The following is a 19,966-nucleotide window of genomic DNA, read 5'->3' on the forward strand; positions in this document are numbered from 1 at the left end:
TTCATCCCTAACTATTTTGATATTCCTACTGACTAGACACAGACCTCCAGCCAGAATAAGTCCCATTGATCACGATCCTGTTTTCTATGGGCAACCCAATATAGGGTATTTACATTAATGTTACTGTCATTGGATGAGGGGAGCAAGTGCAGTTGAATAAAAATTCCACTTTGGTAGTTCTGGTTAGTCACTAACTTCCTTCCTTTTTCTCTCTCCGATATTTTTGCTCCAGGTCTCTCACCTTTATATTGAGACATTCTTTGGCTGTCTGGAGCACCTTCAAGTTTTTTGGTTATGCATTCCACCAGTAGCTTCAAAGTTATCCAGAAAAAGAGCATTTTCCTTATGAACCAGAAAATTTCCATTGCCAAAAATCACTGTCATTTTAAGAGGTGTGGCTTGCCTTTAAAATTGTATGATCCTGCTAATATGCTTCCACAAACTAGTAATGCTTTATAAATTACTGAATAAATTAAAGTAAACTAAATCCTGTCAATTTTATCCTTCGTTTTACTCCATTTCCAAATACCTTTTAGGCAGTGATTGCATCCTTGTTCTGTTGGAGAATATCCAAGTGAGTATTTTTTGTGTATTATTTACAGTATTTGCCAATGAATTCTGTTTAGCTATGAATACAAAATCCCATATATTGTCTGGAATTTTATTGCATACTAGGGAATAACAGTGCATTCCGTGTGTAAAAAAGAACTTGAAATTAGACCATTTTTGTTTGCAACATAGTTATTGCTATGCCTAATTCCATATTTATTTGATTTTAAATCTACAACTATTCTTTTATCATAACATTTATAAAGAAAGCTGGAATGTCAAAAGCAAATCACTTTCTATTACTGCAGGTAAACAGATGATCAACATTTTACATTGGCAAATTCAGCTGAATACATACAATAAACTTGGTTATTCACAGCTTAGAAGAAACAGGTGAATTGGCTATCAGACAGGTTTCAGAAATATAGTCTACAATCAGCAGGTACAGATCTCTTAACTGTCTTGTCTTCATCTTCAAACACATGAAATAATACTTAATATTAACCAACAGCAGCAGCATGCATTATACTAAAATCCATTACCAAATTCTCAACCTAGAGATAAAAGTTTAAAAATACACTACCTCACCGGGGACATTATGTTCTAAGTATTCTTACTTATAGAGATCATTGTGACTCATTATTCTGAAGGCTCATCAAAAAACCAGCAATCTACATTCACAGATCTTGCCACTGGTTTTCCTGGGAGACATATGGAAAGGAGAGGTAAAATATACTAAGATCGAGCTGCAAAAGAGAACATAAATCAGGTCTGAAATATTCTTGATAACGTTATACCATTTTCCTTCTTAAAGGGCTAACAATGGTTTGACATGCATGTAGGAATGGCAGTCTCACTATAGTTAAATATTTTTGCTTTCCTTCAAAATATTTGATGGGAATATTGCACAGGATTTGCCACCAATAAATGCTGCATTTAACCCTTTTTACTTTTTGCATGCTTCTAAATAGCAGATGAAATGCATGCACATACAATCTGGATAAATCAATAAATTTAGAATGCCAATTAGCAAGAAACTCCAGTGTTCTGCTGTCAGATTTACTTCCATACACTTTCTCCCAAGACAGATTCTTATGAAATGTAGTTGACTGACTGGAATGTATAATGTAAAATGCTTGTGAAGACAATGCTAATTCAGAACTCATACTTCCTAATGACCTCCACCACTGGTCTTTTCCTCGTGTTACTGCTGAGTCTGTTGTAGATTAACTGAGATTGATTACTACAATTTAAAAAAATCCCCCATCTTTAAACCATGTGCCTCATAGGGGTGTAGCAAATGACTAGGTGGACTTTTGCTCTTTTGTATAGAAATTCATTGCATCTCAAAGTTGTACCATACTAGAACATAATGAATTACACCATTTTACAACTCATTACTGCCAAATAAATGCCTTTTTAGATTTTGTAATTTTATAAATTAATGCTTGTCCCTATAAAATCAATAATCTCCTTAGAAAGCATCTGAATTTGTAATACAATTTATCAAAGGATTACTAACAATGTCCTTAACCAAGGATTTATTGGGTCCAGATATTGTCAACATCCCTCACTCAACCTCTTTAATGACTTGACAATTTCCCATTTTCTGTTGAATTACACAATTTCATTTCATCTTTCAATTAGATTAGTTTTAGTGCTAACAGATTTTAGCCATAAGCATGCAGCTGCAGGTTCATGCGGACAAGGAAATATCTTAATACTTAAGTAAGTACAGATCTACTTTCTTCGACCAATTTTTGCCATCAGACGAGCATTAGCTGCTGCCTTTGCCCTCATGTTTTTAGCTTTTGCAATGTTTAAAAGAATATTGAGAATGTTCGTCGGAACATCGAGAGACAAGGTGAATTTGGTTCGACGATTGCTCCTTGCTGTATTCTGATACATTTTCCTTTTTAATTGTGTTCGGGTGAGATATTTATATCGAGAAAATGGCAATGTCCTTTTCTCTTTTTCTTCAACCAACGAAGATCTGTCATTTGGTAGGTAGATCATGTCTCTATCCTTCATTGAGGAGTCTTCAGAAGATTCTTTCTTCATTGCTTCAGAAAGCAGCTCGTTGTTGCACGAATACCTTTTATTTAATTGGTACATGTCGTAGCCAAAGCCTGTTCTTGCAGTGCAACATACAATTAGCAGCAACACAAGTTTGGTGAAAGACATCATTTTATCCTGTTCAAAAACAAAATCAAGTCATTTAGATCAGTTCTAATGACAAGTTATCAGGAAACATTATTTTTGTTTCTCTCTCCACAAATGCTGCCTAACCTGCTGAGTATTTCTGGCATTTTCTTTGTTAAAAAAAGCTGAGATCAATTGCAACTCAGGAACAACAGTAAATATTTTAGTTTATGGTTAGAAAAATAAGTTGTAATTAAATATTGATTGGAAATACAAGTTTCCCACTTGCACTCTAGATAAAGTGCAAGCTATCTGCTACCTGTTTTTGGTAGGTGTAGCCCACTTGAAACTTCTATTAAAAGCATAAAGTGTGCTTTACCATTAGAAATCTTTTGAAGAGTAAAAATGCTGAACAGTGGATAATGTGAGGAGACGCACACCACTGGGATTAAAGTACTGTGCAGTCCACAGGACAAGCATTGTAAAAATGTCAACATCAGCATTTTTTGATAATACTGCTCAAAATAGTTTTGGAATATTGAATATTGTATGTTTTGGATAACAACTTGAGATGGTCCATTGTTGGGATTGTGGCTACAGTAACGTCTTTTTGGTCAACATTTCAGAATAGTTAGGCTGAAGGAGTGGGATAGGAGAGGAGGTTGAGATGGAAGGAATAAAATGAGCATTGTCAAAATCTGTAAGAATAGAACTTGTACAATACCTAAGCTGGCTGGAAACAATTGCCTAAATCTGCTCTGTACACGTATATATATAAAATGAGAAATAAAAATGTATTACATGAGCAAAGTCAGTGTAAGAAGGATACATTTCAGTAGTCATTACAGTAACAACTGAAGCATGGGTAAGAATTAAATATGCTAGGGCTGTGGAAATCCTTAAAAAAAGTCATGGTGATATGACAAGAGGCAAATTACTGTATTAAGGGTAAATATTTCACTAAGGTTAACAAAATTACTATGCTACAAAAGAAGATGCACAGCTCTGGTTGGGCTTTTCTGCAAAAACTTTTGATACCAGTGGTTACAATGTTAAATCAATAGAGACGAGAGAAGTACCAGAGGATTGGAGGGTTGCAAATGTTCATGAAAGGGAGTAGAGATAACCCAGGAAATTATAGACCAGTGAGTCTTACTTCAGTGGTGGGCAAGTTGTTGGAGAAGATCTTGAGAGGCAGGATTTATGGGCATTTGGAGAGAAGTAATCAATTAGGAATAATCAGCTTGCGTTGTCAAGGGATGCCTTATGCCTTAGGTTCATGCCTCAGGTTCATGCCTTATGAAACTGATTGAATTTTTTGAGAATATAACAAAACACATTGATGAAGGTAGAGCAGTGGATGTACTGTAAGGCATTTGATAGTTCCCCATGTGAGGTTCATTCACAAGGTAATGAGGCATGGGATCCAAGGAAACCTTGCTTTGTGGATCCAGAATTGGTTTGCCCACAGAAGGCAAAGAGTGGCTGTAGATGGTTTGTATTCTGCATGGAGGTCAGTGACCAGTGGTGTTCCACAGGAGTCTGTTAAGAACATAAGAACAAGAGATAGGAGCAGGAGTAGGCCAATTGGCCCCTCAAGCCTGCTCCGCCATTCAACAAGATCATGGCTGATCCAATCTTAACTCTAGTTTTCACCGAATCCCACAAGGCAACAGTGCCAACCAACAGGGCACCATGCCGCCCATTTTATTTTATTATTCATCCCGCCCAAACCCATGTGATCACCCGGGGACAAAAAAAACCCGATTTGCCAATTGAGGAGAAAAAATCTGGAAAATTCCTCTCCGACCCATCCAGGCTATCGAAAACTGGTCCAGGAGATCACATGGCTGATCTAAACCTAGCCTCATGTCCACTTACCTGCTCGCTCACCGTATCCCCTAATGCCATTTTTATCCAGGAAAATGTCTATCTCCGTTTTGAATTTATTGAGTGTAGTAGCTTCCACAGCTCTCTGGGGCAGTAAATTCCACAGCCCCACTACCCTCTGAGTGAAGAAATGTCTCCTTATCTCAGTCCTGGAATGGCATCCCCTTATTTTAAGATTATTCCCCCTAGTCCTAGTTTCACCCATCATTGGGAACATTCTCCCCACATCCACCCGATCAAGCCCCTTCACAATCTTATATGTTTCAATAAGATTGCCTCTCATTCTTCGGAACTCCAATGAGTAGAGTCCCAATCTACTCAACCTCTCATCATACATCAACCCACCCATCCCCGGAATTAACCTAGTGAACCTTCTCTGCACTGCCTCGAGAGCCAGTATGTCCTTTCTTAAATATGGACACCAGAACTGCATGCAGTACTCCAGGTGTGGTCTCACCAATACCCGGTACAACTGCAGTAAGACCTCCCTGTTCTTATACTCCATCCCCCTAGCAATAAAAGCCAGCATTCCATTGGCCTTCTTGACCACCTGCTGTACTTGCATACTAACTTTTTGTGTTTCCTGCACCAGGACCCCCAGATCCCTTTGCACAGAAGCACTTTCCAGTTTCTCTCCATTTAGATAATAACTTGCTCTATTATTTTTCCTGCCAAATGCAAGACCTCACACTTGTCAGTATTATATTTCATCTGCCAAATGTCTGCCCAATCACTCAGCCTACCTATGTCCCCCTGCAGGGTTTCAATGTCCTCCGCACTCATTACGCTCCCTCCCATCTTTGTGTCATCAGCAAACTTCGATACGTTGCACTTAGTCCCTTTCTCCAAATCATTAATATAGATTGTAAAGAGTTGGGGTCCCAACACCGAACCCTGCGGAACACCACTAGTCACCAACTGCCAGTCTGAGAATAAACCATTTATCCCAACTCTCTGTTTTCTGTTAGAAAGCCAATCCTCCACCCATGCCAGAATATTATCCCCAATCCCATGATTTTTTACTTTAAGTAATAATCTTTGGTGTGGCACCTTGTCAAATGCCTTTTGGAAGTCCAAATACACCACATCCACTGGTTCCCCTTTATCTACCCTGTATGTTATGTCCTCAAAGAACTCCAACAAATTTGTCAAACATGACTTCCCTTTTGTAAAGTCATGCTGACTTTGTCCTATTAAGCTATGTTTATCCAAATGCCCTGTTACTGTTTCCTTCATTATCGATTCCAACATTTTGCCAACCACAGATGTTAGGCTAACTGGCCTATAATTCCCAGCCTTCTGTCTATTGCCCTTTTTAAATAAAGGAGTTACATTCTGGGACCCCTCCTCCTTGTGACCTGGATGAGGAAGTAGAAGGGTGAGTAAGTAAGTTGGGGTGTTGTGGAAAGTCTTGAGGGCTGCCAGAGGTTACTGTGCAACACTGATGGGTCAGAACTGGGCTGAGAAGTGGCAGATGGAGTTCAACCCAGCTAAGAGTGAAGTGGTTCATTTTGGGAGGTCAAGTTTGAAGACAGAATATAATATTAATGGTAAGTCTCATGACGGTGTGGAAGATCAGTGAGATCTTGGGGTTCATGTCCATAGGACACTCAAAGCTGCTTCTTGTGAAGAAGGCGTATGGTGTGTTGATCTTCATCAACTGTGGGATTGAGTTCAAGAGCCGTGAGGTAATGTTACAGCTATGTAAGACTTTAGTTAGACCTTGCTTGAAGTATTGTGATCAGTTCTGGTCACCTCACTACAGGAAGGATGTGTATAATATAGAGAGTGCAGAGGAGATTTACAAGGATGTTGCCTGGATTGGAGAGCATGCCTAATGAGAACAGGTTGAGTGAACTTGATCTTTTCTCTTTGGAGCAATGGAGGATGAGAGGTGACCTGATAGTGGTGTATAAGATGATGAGAGGCCTTGATCACATGGATAACCAGATGCTTTTTCACAGGGTTGAAATGGCTAACACAAGGGGGCATAGATTTAAAATATTTGGAAGAAGGTACAAGGAGATGTAAAAGGTAATTTTTTTCACACAGAGAGTGGTAGGTGCATGGAATGCACTGGCAGCGAAGGTGGTGGAGGCAGATACAATAGGGTCTTTTAAGAGACTCTTAGATAGGTATATGGAGCTTAGAAAAATAGAGGGCTATGCATAGGAAAATTCTAAGCAGCTTCTAGATTAGGTTGTATGGTTGGCGCAACATTGTGGGCCAAGAACCAGTAATGTGCTTTAGATTTCTATGTATTGTGCCTGTATGAAAATATATTAATATAGTAGACCCTGGTTAAGAGTAAGAAAAAGCTTGGAGTTTGATTTTGTAAGGACAATGAAAATAACTTCAATATAGAAGAGGTAAATAGAAGTTTTCTGAATATACTTTGTACTAGGCCTATTCCTTTGCAATTCTTTGTCTTAATAGGATTGGCCCTTTAGGATTGTGGTATGGACAAATTTCTTCAACAGAGGGTGGTGATTCTTTGCAACTGACTACACAAAGTGGCTGTGGTGGCCAAGTTACTAAGTATTCAAAATAGATTGGTAAATATTTTGATAATGAAGCAATCACAGAATAGAAGATTAGTGGAGAAAAGTGGTACTAGGTAGAAGGTCAACCATAATCCTATTGAATAACAAAGCAAGTACAAAGGGCCATTGAAGTTGGCATAAATTGCTGGTGTCTGCACATGTATAACTTAATGCAGTATTCCAGATGCTGTTGAATGATATTTTCTTTAGGAGTGTTGTTGCAGTATTCACAGAAACAATTTTCCTGCCATTTGTAAAAATGCCATCCCCTTCTCTCAATTCCTCCGTCTCCGCTGCATCTGCTCTCAGGATGAGGCTTTTCATTCTGGAATGAATGAGATATCCTCCTTTTTCAAAGGAAGGGACTTCCCTTCCTCCACCATCAGCACTACCCTCAACCATATCTCTTTGATCTGCTCTTACCCCATCCTCCTGCCACCCTATCAGGGATAGGATTCCCCTCATCCTCACTACCACCCACCAGCCTTGGCGTCCAGCACATAATTCTCCGAAACTTCTGCCGCCTCCAAAAGGATCCCACCACCAAGCACATCTTTCCCTCCCCCCACTTTCCGCAGGGATTGCTACCTACGCAACCCTCTTGTCTATTCGACCCTCCCCACTGATCTCCCTCCTGGCACTTATCCTTGCAAGTGAACAAGTGCAAGCCTGCACCTACACCTACTCCCTCACTACCACCCAGAGCCCTAAACAGTCCTTCTAGGTGAGGTGACCCACGAGTCTTTTGGGGTCATGGTCATATTCTCTGTTCGGTGCCCTTGGTTTGGCCTCCTGTATATCGGTGAGACCTGACGTAGAGTGGGAGGTCACTTCGTCAAGCACCTGTGCTCTGTCTGCCAGAAAAAGCAGGATCTCCTAGTGGCCACCTGTTTTAATTCTACTTCCCATTCCCATTCCAATATGTCTATCGATGGCCTCCTCTACTGTTGTGATGAGGCCACACTTAGGTTGGAGGAACAACATCTTAAATTCCATTTGGCTAGCCTCCAACCTGATGGCATCAACATCAATTTCTCAAACTTCTGGTAATGCCCCGACCTCCCTTCCTTCCCCATTTCCCATCCCCCTTTTCCATCTCTCACCCTATCTCCTTGCCCGCCGATCGCCTCCCTCTGTTACTCCTCCCCCTTTTTCTTTCTTCCATGGCCTTCTGTCCCTTTCACCAATCAGCTTCCTAGCTCTTTACTTCATCCGTCCCTTTCCAGGTTTCACTTATCACCTTGTGTTTCTCTGCCACCTCCCTCTATCTTTTAAATCTACTCCTCAGCTTTATTCTCCAGTTCTGCCGAAGGGTTTCAGCCGAAACGTTGACTGTACTCTTTTCCTAGCTGCGGCCTGGCCTGCTGAGTTCTTCCAGCATATTGTGTGTGTTGCTTTTTTAAAAACTTTTTACAGTAAAAAATTGAAAATATTAAATTTTCTGGATGAGTTCTGAGTTTTTAAAATGGCATACTAAGTCCCTATTACTGCTGAACATAAATGTTTTCTCCAACCTAGTTTTAAAATAATTATTTAAAAAATTTAGGGATTTAAGTTGATGATGTTCCAGTATCTAACTTAGTTTCCCTTTTAAGATACAAATTTGTTTTTTATAATGTAACTTGTTAATCGGAAATCATTTTATGATTTGCTTTGCAGTTTGTAAGTATTCTTTAATCTGATTGGCTCTTTAGTTTGTTTGACAACTTTGCTGATCTTGGATGTCAAAATCTATGTACAGACAATGCCAGATTAAAAGACACACACAAGTGGAGAAGTTGACATGAAAAAGCTGGTTTCTTCAACGTCAGAGTCCTTTCACTGGTACAAGCTAATATGGCTTGTTAGTTATTTAAGATGCAATTAAAAAGAACAAGCTATCATATCTGATACTCAAAATGAGAGCAAACATTCAGTATCGTGATTATGAACGAGATCAATGGAATCAAATTTCCATTGCCTGCTCAACTGAATTGAACTGATAGATTCTGACGGAATGTCGTCCATTTCAAAGTTAACTGTTTTTCTCTCCACAAACGCTGCCAGACTTGTTGAATATTATCAGTAAATTTAAATCCTTAAAACTAGAGGCTGGAAATATTTGACAAAAACTAAACAATGCTGGACACACTCAGCAGGTCAGACAAAGTGGTTAATGTTTCAGTTCAAAGTTGATGCCTGATCTACAGAATATTTAGTCTTTTCTGTTTCTTGAGTATTTCCAAAGAGTTTTATGTTATATCTCCAGCTATTGCATTGACTTGCTTTTCAATAAAGCTCCTGTAATTTGATAGTTAAAGGTAGAAGTGTAAAGGAAATTGAAGATTTTGATGTTGCATGAACAGAAAGAATAATGTGAAATATGATGATTTGTTGCTGTTAAAATCAAGGGGCTGCAATCCTGACACAGAGGGTAAAAATGCCCAAGTTCCAGAGGCAATTAGTGCATTATGCAGAGACTGTGCCTGCAGTCTTAATTTTTTCGCTCCTCTCTTGCTCTTTTGTATTTTTATGAGAAGACTTAGATTTTCAGTGCTAAATTACTTATTTGCTTTAATGGCTGATTTATTCTCTCTGTAATCTTTGATGCCCTGATTAATCAAGAACCCATCAACCTCTGCCTTAAATATACCAAATGGCTTGGCCTGCACAGCTGTCTGTGGCAGTAAACTTACAGATTCAATACCCTCTGGTCAAATAAACTTTTCTCTGTTCTAAATGGATGTTCCTCCATTCAGACGCTGTGTTCTCTAGTCCTAGACTCCCCCACTATAGAAAACATCCCCTCAACATCCATTCCATCTAAGCTTTTCAATATTCGAAAGCTTTCTTCTAAACTCCATTAAGTACAGGTGAAGAGCCATCAAATAGCAACGATACTCATTTCTGCCCCTTGACATCCTCACTTTTCTGGTGTTCAGCTGGTGTCCTCCACAGTGAAGACTGGTGCAAAATAATCAAGTTGTCCGCCATTTCTTTGTCCTTCTTTACTACCTCTCCAGCATCATTTTCCAGCAGTCCGATATCCACTCATGTTTTTCTTTTCCTCTTTATATATTTGAAAAAAAAGTGTTTGTATCCTCTTTTATATTGTTGACTAGCTTACTTTCATATTTCATCTTTTTTTTCTTTTTATGGCTTTTTAGTTTCCTTCTGTTGGTTTTAAAAATCCTCTACCATCCCACAAATTTTTCTGTATGATATTCCCTCTCTTTTGTTTTTAAGCTATCCTTGACTTCTCTTGTCAGCCATGGTAGCATCATCCTGCCTTTAGAATACATTTTCAGCTTTGGGATGCCTTCCGAATTCCTCCCAGACACTCCAGCCATTGCTGTACTGCCATCATCCCTCAGAGTGTCCCCTTCCAATCAACTTTGGTCAGATCCTGTCTCATGCCTGTGTAGTACTCTATTCCACTCTAAAATGGATACATTTGATTTTAGCTTCTTCTTCTCAAACTGCGGGGTGAATTATATCATGTTATGATCACCTCTTCTAAGGGTTCCTTCAGCTCCCTAACCAAATATGGATGATAACATAACACCCAATCCAGAATTGTCGTTACCCTAATGGGCTCAATCACAGGCTGCTCTAGAAAGCCATCTTATAGGTATCTACCTCTTGGGTTCCAGCACTAACCTGATTTTCCAAACATATCTGCATATTGAAATCCCCTATGACTATTGCACCATTCCCTTTTCACATGCCTTTTCTACTTCCTGTTGTGATTTGTAGACCACAACCTGGGTACTGTTCAGAGGCCTGTATATAACTCTTATCAGGTTCGTTTTTACCCTTGCAATTTCTTAACTCTACTCATAAAGATTCCAAATCTTCTGATCCTATGTCACCTCTTTCTCAGGATTTGTTTAATTTTTTTACCAACAGAGCTACTCCACCCCTCCACCTCCCTGCTCAATACAATGTACATCCTTGGATGTTAAGCTACCACATTAACCCAGCCAATTCCTACAAGATCATCTACCTTATTTGGTATACTGTTGTCATTCAAATTTAACACCTCCAGTCCTATAGTATAGTATCAATGTTGGCCTCTGTTACTCTTTAACTCATCCTACTGACTGCAATTTTGCCCTGTCATTAACCTGTCCTTTCTCACTACATCAAGTTGTTTACCAACTGCCCCAGCCTCTGCCCAGTCACTCTGGTTCCTACCCTCCCCAACAGCAATCGCAAACCTGCCTGCAGAGATACTGCTCCCCTTCAGGTTCAGGTCTAACCTGTCTTTTTTGTACTGTTCACACCTCCTCCAGTTTAGATCCCAATGAGCCAGAAATCTGAAACTCTACCCACTACCTAAATTGTTCAGCCACACATTCATCTGCCAAATCGTCCTATTTTTACCTGCAGAGGCACGTGGCACAGGCAGCAACCCCAAGATTACTACCTCAGAGGTCCTGCTTTTTAGTTTTCTACCCAACTCCCAATGTTCCCTCTTCAGGATCTTTTCCTTTTTCCTACCTATGTGGTTGGTACAAATACATACCATGGCTTCCCCTTTAAAATGCTGTGGACCTGAGACATCCCTGATTCTGGCAACATACCACCCGGGTGTCTCTTTAACGTTCACAGAAGCTGCTGTCTGCTCCACTAATTGTGGAGCCCTCTATCACTACTGCACTCCTCTTCTCCCTCCTCCCCTCCTCCCTCCTGAGCCACAGAGCCAGAGATCAGATCGCTGCAGGTTCCCCTTGGTAGGCCATTCCACACTCCCCAGCCCCCAACGATATCCAAAGCGGTATGTATACTTGCATTGGCTGCCTATTCCCTTTTTCTCTCCAGACAGACACCCAGTTACCTGCCTCTTGCGAATTCGGGGTGACTACCTCCCTTAACTCCTATCTATCACCTCCTTATTTTTCCATTTACATTGTATTTCAACTATTTAATACGAATTCCTATTTTGACTTTCATAATGGCAACTACCTATGTACACGTATTACAGATTAATTGCACCCTCTTTCCAATTGATGCACTTAGGTGCCATGAATAGTGAAAGGCTTTAATTACAATGTGACAAATGCACATAAGTATCTTCCATTCCAAACAAACAATTGTAATTTATAACAGAATTATAAATAGAAATACAGAATTTAAAATTAAGAAGTGAGTAACATCTGCACACTTTGGTATAATTCTTTATCTGCCCTTTAATAGCATTTCTTCATCTAAAGACTACTGTAAAATCGATAATCTGCCATCTGACGATTACAAAATATCAAGGGTTCGCATATGGCTCTGTAATATTTATCTTGCTCGCTTTCCACTTACCAGGGCTTTCTGCACACCATTAAATTTACACAGAGTTATTATACTGTGCAAAATCTAAAAAGTCAGTATAAATTGTGTTTGTCTATAAATAGATATGACATCCAATGGTCCAGTAAATTTGACAATCTGTTACTGAAGTCTCAAGCATTAGGACTTTTATTTTGTGCAATGAAAATCAATTTGTGTGCATTTCCATTGGAATCTCCTTTTGGAAATTTTTAACAAAATCACTGAAATATGTTGAAAAGTTGCATAAATTCTCAAAAGTCACAAAACATTGCTGTTTCCATAGTCATGTAAATAATTATTTGAGGGAATGACAAATCACAAATATGCAATTTAGTTTTTAGGATCAGTAAGTTGTTTAAGTAGTAATTATGGCTTAGCTTACCATAATAAAAATTTTTGCTTACCCTTAATACATCTGAAATACCATTTTCAGTGTCATTAACAACACACACAAAATGCTGGAGGAACTCAGCAGGTCAGGCAGCATCTATGGAGGGAAATGAACAGTTGATATTTTGGGCCAAGAACCTTTATAAGTCAAGGGTCTCCGCTGTATGTGCTGATAACTTTATCATTATTCTTATCGACAATTCCTGATTTGTTTTTACCTAAGTATATCATCTGATGTACAACAGATGCATATTAATTGCAAGTTTGTTAGTGGATGTTACATGGTACTGCCTGCACAAATTCACAAGATATGCAATTCAATATTGTAGATGTTGAAAGTTATCAGGCTATATATTTATATTTTAAAACCACAATATCTCACTACTATCAAAATGGATTTTATTTAAGTATTATTGTTTTCAGGTTCAAATTATTCGATCATGTCAGTACCTTCAATAAAAACCATAAATCTATGTCCAAAATTGATTCTGCTTTCAGTCTGGTATGATAATTATCTTATAACAGCACAGACCAGATTGAAGATATCTGAAGTGCAGACGGGCTGCTGGTTAGTAGTTTTTGGGGTTTCCTAACATTGAAAGGAAGATTGAGAACTGGGGTGGGTGGATCCTGAACATGGAACATTAATCATATTATCATGGACTTTTATTAAATACTGTAAAAATATTTCCACTTTCATGGATGCTATCATTGACAATTTGAAATATTTAGGCTACATTAAAGAAAGCTAACAATATTTGAAAACTGATTTTAAAAAATGCACATTTTTAAAGACGAGAAACTTTTTCATTAGGTTAGCGTGTTTATTCAATTCAATCAGAGCTTTAAACATACATACACAAAAATAATAAAAGAAACTGTTTCTCTGCTCTTATACACAGCATTATTTTGTGACGGTCTGTTAAAGAAAAATAGTTTTTTCTAAAATCTCTTCATTTGCCCACATGCACCTGGGTATCAAAAAATTTACTTTAACTCAACTATGTCAGAGTTACTGACATCTCTGTCAGAGGTTCTTTCAATCATCAAAGATTGAACAATGATTTTATAACCCTTCTCAATGTTTCTGAAAAGAAATGAAGGAAAACCCTGGAATGTAGGCCAGATTAAGAATTACTGCAGTGAAGGAGTTCTAAATAACTAGGCAATTTCCAGGATCACTGGGAGGGCCCCGGACCATTGGAAGAGTGCTACTAGAGATGGGAAGCAAACAAAAATAAAACAAAAATTATTTTGTTGTTTAAAGATGATACTTAGAAAGTGTATTTGAAATCAAAGTGAGGATCTTTATGCAATTTCCATTTACGGTAGTCAAGAGCAAATTCAGATTAATCTTCCACCTATGATTTTATAATTTTTTGAAAAATAATCTAATATTCTCTTCAATTGTTCCGTTGAGTAAAACAATCCATTCTTATGAGACTCTTATTTTCTTGTCATCAGATTTCTTACCCATCTCTAGTTAAAATTGAGAATGTGGAAGATAGGTTTGTTGGGTAGGGAGTTGAAGGATTCGGACCCAATGATGATAAACAATAGGTAGTGGTATTCTCATGGACCTGCTGCTTGTACTTCTTATTGATGGAGATTGCAGTTTTAGGAGGTTGAAGTGCCAAGCAAGTGGGATGTTTTGTTCTGAACCGTGCCAAGCTTCATGAGTGTTTTTGCAGCTACACTCATTCAGGCAATCTGGAGCTTATTCCATCAAGCTCACATCTAGTACCTTGTTGATGGTCAAAAGGCTCTGGCTGAGGTTACAGTTCATCTGACTCAGGTGAATAGTGATTACTAAGATGTTGTATTCAATTTTAATGCAAAGGAATGCCAAGTGTTGGTCATTAGATTCTTTATTGTTGGAGAATACCATCAACTGCTACTAGCATGGTATTAATAATACTTGACATTTATCAACCCATGCTTGAATCTTGTCTAGATCTTGTTGCAGAAAAGCATGAATCACTTTTGATTTGAGGAGCTGGGAAATAGATTTCATCATGGAACATCGCCATTTATGACCATTTGTTGGAAGGCAGGTCATTAATCAGTTGTTAATACTGTGAAAAGAAAATTAATATTGGTTAACTCCTCAAATATGAAATCTTCATTAAGTGTTAATTTTTTTCTTGAACTCCAAATAAAAAACCAACTGCAAAATCTCAAATGAAAATAGCTTAATGTGGAATTGCATAGCTCAGCAAGAGATCTTTCCTCTTATGATATCCATCTATGCTGATCAAAATGCTAATTTAAACAAATCTGATCTGTTTACATGTGGTCAATACGTCTCCATTCCCTGCCTAATATGTGTATATCCAAACATCTCCAGAACTTTGCCATCATAGCCATTTCCCCACTTCCTTGTCAGAGTGATATGAGTATCTACATACCACTGTGGGGAAAAAAAGGAATTTGCCTCATACTTTCTCCTTTAAAAACTTAACTCATTCACCTTAAATCTATGCCCCAAGAATTTGACATTTTCAATCTATCTGCCCTATCTATGCTTCTCATAATTCTATCTACTTTTATCAGACTGCCCCTTAGCCTTCAGTGTTTCAGAGAAAATAATCCAAGTTTGTCCAACTTCTTTTTATAGGTAACACTCTCCAATTCAGGCAGCATTGTGGTGAGTTTCTTTTTCATCCTCTCTGAAGTCCCCACATTCTTTCTACAATGTGGTGACCAGAACTGCATGAATTACCTTTTCTCTGTGTTGAAAAACTTGTATTTATAGATTGGATCATCTTTATTTAGCATCAATGGGCAGTTCAAGCTTTTGTATACTTCCTAACTGTTGTATTAACTGCCGCGTCTTGCAGAGCTGCAGATTCTTTTATAAAATAAGAAAACCTACTGATGTATGCTAGAAAATTACGCAAGCTTCATGCTTTGAAATTTCTCCCCTGAAAAATAACAACTTCAGTATGTACAGGAATAGCATGAATATAAGAAGTTTTTTTTTAACTAAATTCCCTCAATACAATTGAGAATTTTTGTCTCTCCATCTGACAGTTGAATGGTTGTGCCTCACCTGTAAATAGATAGGTACGGCCTTATTCTCCTGGATATTCTCTTTTGGTGTTACCCTCGTGCTACAAAAGGTGTGTTGGATTACATTATCAGTATGGGGAGAGGTCAGTGGTTTTCAGCATTAAAATTGCTTATGATATTCTAGTGAGTTATTAAACACTGTAAACATTAGAGAAGTAAGTATTTGAAGATAATCCTAGAAGGTGACAGTAATGACAAGGGTGAAATGACAGGCCAGTCTGTTACCAGCAGCCAGGGAATCAACAACTGATCATGATATACAAGATTTATTACCTTCAGAAAACCTATCCTATTCCTTTTTTTCTCACAAATCAGCCCTACTAATAATTATTCACACTGGCAATAAAGTTTAGTGAAGAGAATGAACCATAACAAAACTAGATGAAATTCTATAGCACACACCATGCAAATGATTTCCAGGAGCCGCACAGATGAATGGGGTTTCACTAATGTGCACATCAGCCAGTTGAAATAGAGTTTACCTAAACATGGGTTACATCTTGGTCTTTTGTTCTGATAACAGTCAGGTTACACGTTCATGGACATCTACAATTGTTTTAAGATGATCTTGGACCTAAAGTGAATCAGAACAGGGGCCAAGTCATGTTCTTGGGCAGTTTTGTTTCTGAAAATAAAGAGACAGAAGGAATAACTTTGCCAAGGCTAAATGGATGCAAGATACTGCCTTGTCTTTACTGTGGGAGGCCAGGTGATAAATTACAAAATAAGTATGCTGTTGCTCCATGGGTCCTGAGTCTAATTCAATCTCCACAGCATTATTATGAAGGTATAGTTCACTTTGTCTGGAGATCTAAGATAAAACATATTCACAGAATCACCATGCAGAAGGCATAGAAAAAGGAGAGTCCATTGTCAAGCCCAGAGAAATTCTATATCCTTCAATGAGGTTCTCTCTCATTTTTTCTAAATTTGGTGGAGTATGAAGCTATTCTCCTTCTTTTGGAGCACTTTTATTACACTCCCTCTAGCACAAATACATCTAACCTCCTTGGCTTGAAGCTAATCATGTATACAATATGCCTGTTGTAGTCTCACTAGGTCCTTATACAATTTCAGGAATGTTTTTACTCTTGTATAAAGTCCTCTTATAATGGCCAATACACAGTTTACCTTCCAAATGCTTATTGTAGCTCCATGTTTACTTAGGAATTTGTGTGTAAGAACACTTCGGTTCCTCTGAACATCATTTTTCAATCTCTATAATTTACCAACTGGAGATGAGCCTTAGATATGAGAGCTTGAACTGATTATGTCAGCCTAATCATCGTATAATAAAAGGAAAGTACATAGAAGGAACTGATTCTCATATGCAACTTTAGATTACCAACTGAACAAAGGCAGGAGATACGATTAAGATGGACATCCGGAGATTACAATAACTTCCTGCACTGTACACATTTCTACTTTTTAATCAGAAATCCGGCTAGGTGAATCCCAATTTTTTCATCTTTTTCATATTCAAAACTGAGAGCATATACAAGTGATCATTAAATGCATCAATAAGCAGGTTCCTTTTCTTAAAATAAAACTATACAATCAGAAGTGCATTCTAGTTTGCCAGGAGTCCTGCACTGTTTGAATGTTTTCTGGTGCAGACATAAAGTTCTCTATTCAAACACTTCCAATATTTGTCTCAGGAATCAGAATGAGGAACAAGGGAATAGTGAGAAAGGAATGTCTGAGAAAATAAATATCTTGTAAACAAAATCTCAACAGTTTTGACAGGTATTCTAGAAATGGATAAATCATGCTCCGGACAGTCTTTTAACACGTGTGATTTCATATATCATATTAAAATTTCAAAGATCATTATACTATTTACAATATAATTTGGCCATTTACAAGAAAGCTTGAGGTGGTGGTTACTGCTTGGACAACAATTTTTTTCTGAGTTCTTGTGTTCCAAAGGACCAACTATTTTCCTCTAATCTTCCCAAGGAATCTCAATTTAAATTTCTGAAAATATACATATGCTGCCTTCTGTTGCCTTTTAAAACAAATTTATTCATTTATGGGAGGTGGGCATCACTGGCTAAGCCAGCATTTATCGCCCATCCCTAGTTGCCCTTGAGAAAGTGGTGATAAGCTCTAAGCTGTGGAAAACCTGCAATTCTCCTTCTGTTAACAGCAGCAAGCCTTTTGAGAGTGTATCTGTAATGAAAGGGTTAAAAACAGACCTTTTTACTTGGAATAACATTGTCAATTCACAGTATTCATAATGAGCAAGACTGTTAGTTAGAATGATGAGCGAAACACATAAGGTCTTGATTCATGAGGTTAATGAGGCCTTTAAGTATTCAGATGTAAACCATTAAGGAACGTGATAACTTTTTTCTCCAAGGTTGACTAAAACAGGTTTGGTCGGCAAAGTGAAGTCTAAACTGCTAAGATTTTTGGAAGCAATCAAGTCTAGTTCAGTGGAAATGTTAAATACCCACTATACATCCATAATTAAGAAATAGTTTCAGAATTTTAGCTAACCGGTAGATTAGAAATGGAGTGCAGGCTTTTTTGATTTTGCAAGTGTGAACAAGCTAATTGGACTTCTGTTCTCGGAATGGAATTGGAATTAGTACCAAGATTCTCCAGGCCAGTCATCATAAATCGGAGTCCAACAATCAGAAGAGTATAAAACTTGCTACTGTATTAGTCATTCTGTAATTTGTTTTAGAATTGTTTTGCTAATTCTTTGCATCACTTAGTAGAAGGGTGCAGAAATTATTCTATTATTATTTTATGTATTATTTTAAACTTAGTGTTTTGTATATCTTCATGGTTTCTTTATCACTTATTATACTCTGATAAAATACCCTGCCACAACCTTTGTTTTTTTCTTCATTATTGATCCAAATCCTTGAAACCAGCTTACCTTTCCTTGACAACATTCCAGAGTCAATAAGTCTGACACTTCCATGATCACAGAGTTCATCGTGGAAAATTCAACTTCTAGTTTCTATCAGAAAGACCTTCACAGCAAAGCAAAGCTGCAAGGCACACTAAAGTAATATTAGTAAGAAAGCAACTCACATTTGATATTGTAGTTGCAAAACTGGGTGTGCCCACATACAATGAGGGATGAATGTGAGAAACAAGTTGTTTATTGACATTTAACTATATACAGCACATGTAAAGTGTCAAACGAGACAATGTTTTTCCAGTCCAGGGTATAAAGCACAGTAGTACACATAACACGCAATAACTTAGGATAAAAATCTACAGATGAGTTACACATAAACAATGTAAAGTGCATAAATCGAATACTGTCAGATACAGAATGGATTAATTGGTGATATTTGAATGTGATGCGGCATGGAGTTCAGAAGCCCAAAGGCTTGAGGGAAGAAATTGTTTCCCATCTTGACCTTTCCGGTTTTTATGCATCAGCCTCCTGGCTGGTGGTAGAAAGTTAAAGAGGATGCTGGATGGATGGATGGGATCCTTGACAATACCAAGGGCCCTGCATACACAGCACTCCGGATAAGTGTCCCCTATGATCCTCTCAGCCATTCTCACAGTCCTTTGTTGGGACTTCGAGTCCGATGCCCGGTTGCTCCCATACAAGATGGAGATGCAGCTTGTCAGGACATTCTCAATGGTACTCCTGTAAAACAAGGCCTTACAGCAGGGGAAAGGGTGCTTCAGTGCAAGGTGAAGTTTAAGTGGAGCTGCTTTTGGGTAGCTTGGCACAGAAAATGACCATAGAATTTTCCCTGATGGTTCAGATGAGATTGGGCAGGAAGATGCTGTTACAACCATGATTCATTCGGCAGCGCAGTAGATACGGCAGTCACACTCGTGAATATGCACGTGTCAGCTAATTATTATTTCATTGTGTTGGTATTTAACTCCATTCAGTCCATTGTAGTATTTGTGGAGACTTGAACCCAGGACACAGCCAACGTTTTGCTGTCTGTTTGCGTTTTGCCTTGCCTGAGAGAATTGGACTGTTGAGTCACCTGACTCTGAAGACGAGCGGTATTAGTTTTATTCTTAGTTCTTCTTTTCAGCTGCAGCGTAGGCTTCGTTTTCCACTTGACAGTTTTAGTTAACGGCCCTGT

General features: G+C 38.2%; 1 protein-coding gene across 1 annotated transcript in view; it reads right to left on the reverse strand.

The window, feature by feature from the left end:
- Positions 1-729: 729 nt before the first annotated feature.
- ucn3l (urocortin 3, like) overlaps positions 730-19,966 on the reverse strand; it is a 53,559-nt gene continuing 34,322 nt past the window's right edge. The window contains exon 2 of the mRNA XM_059987066.1: positions 730-2,742. Within this exon, the coding sequence (XP_059843049.1) occupies positions 2,290-2,736 (447 nt within the window). The 5' untranslated portion in view covers positions 2,737-2,742 and the 3' untranslated portion in view covers positions 730-2,289. The remainder of the gene's footprint in view (positions 2,743-19,966) is intronic.

Source organism: Hypanus sabinus, chromosome 13 (assembly GCF_030144855.1).
Source record: "Hypanus sabinus isolate sHypSab1 chromosome 13, sHypSab1.hap1, whole genome shotgun sequence".
NCBI classification, from domain to species: Eukaryota; Metazoa; Chordata; class Chondrichthyes; order Myliobatiformes; family Dasyatidae; genus Hypanus; species Hypanus sabinus.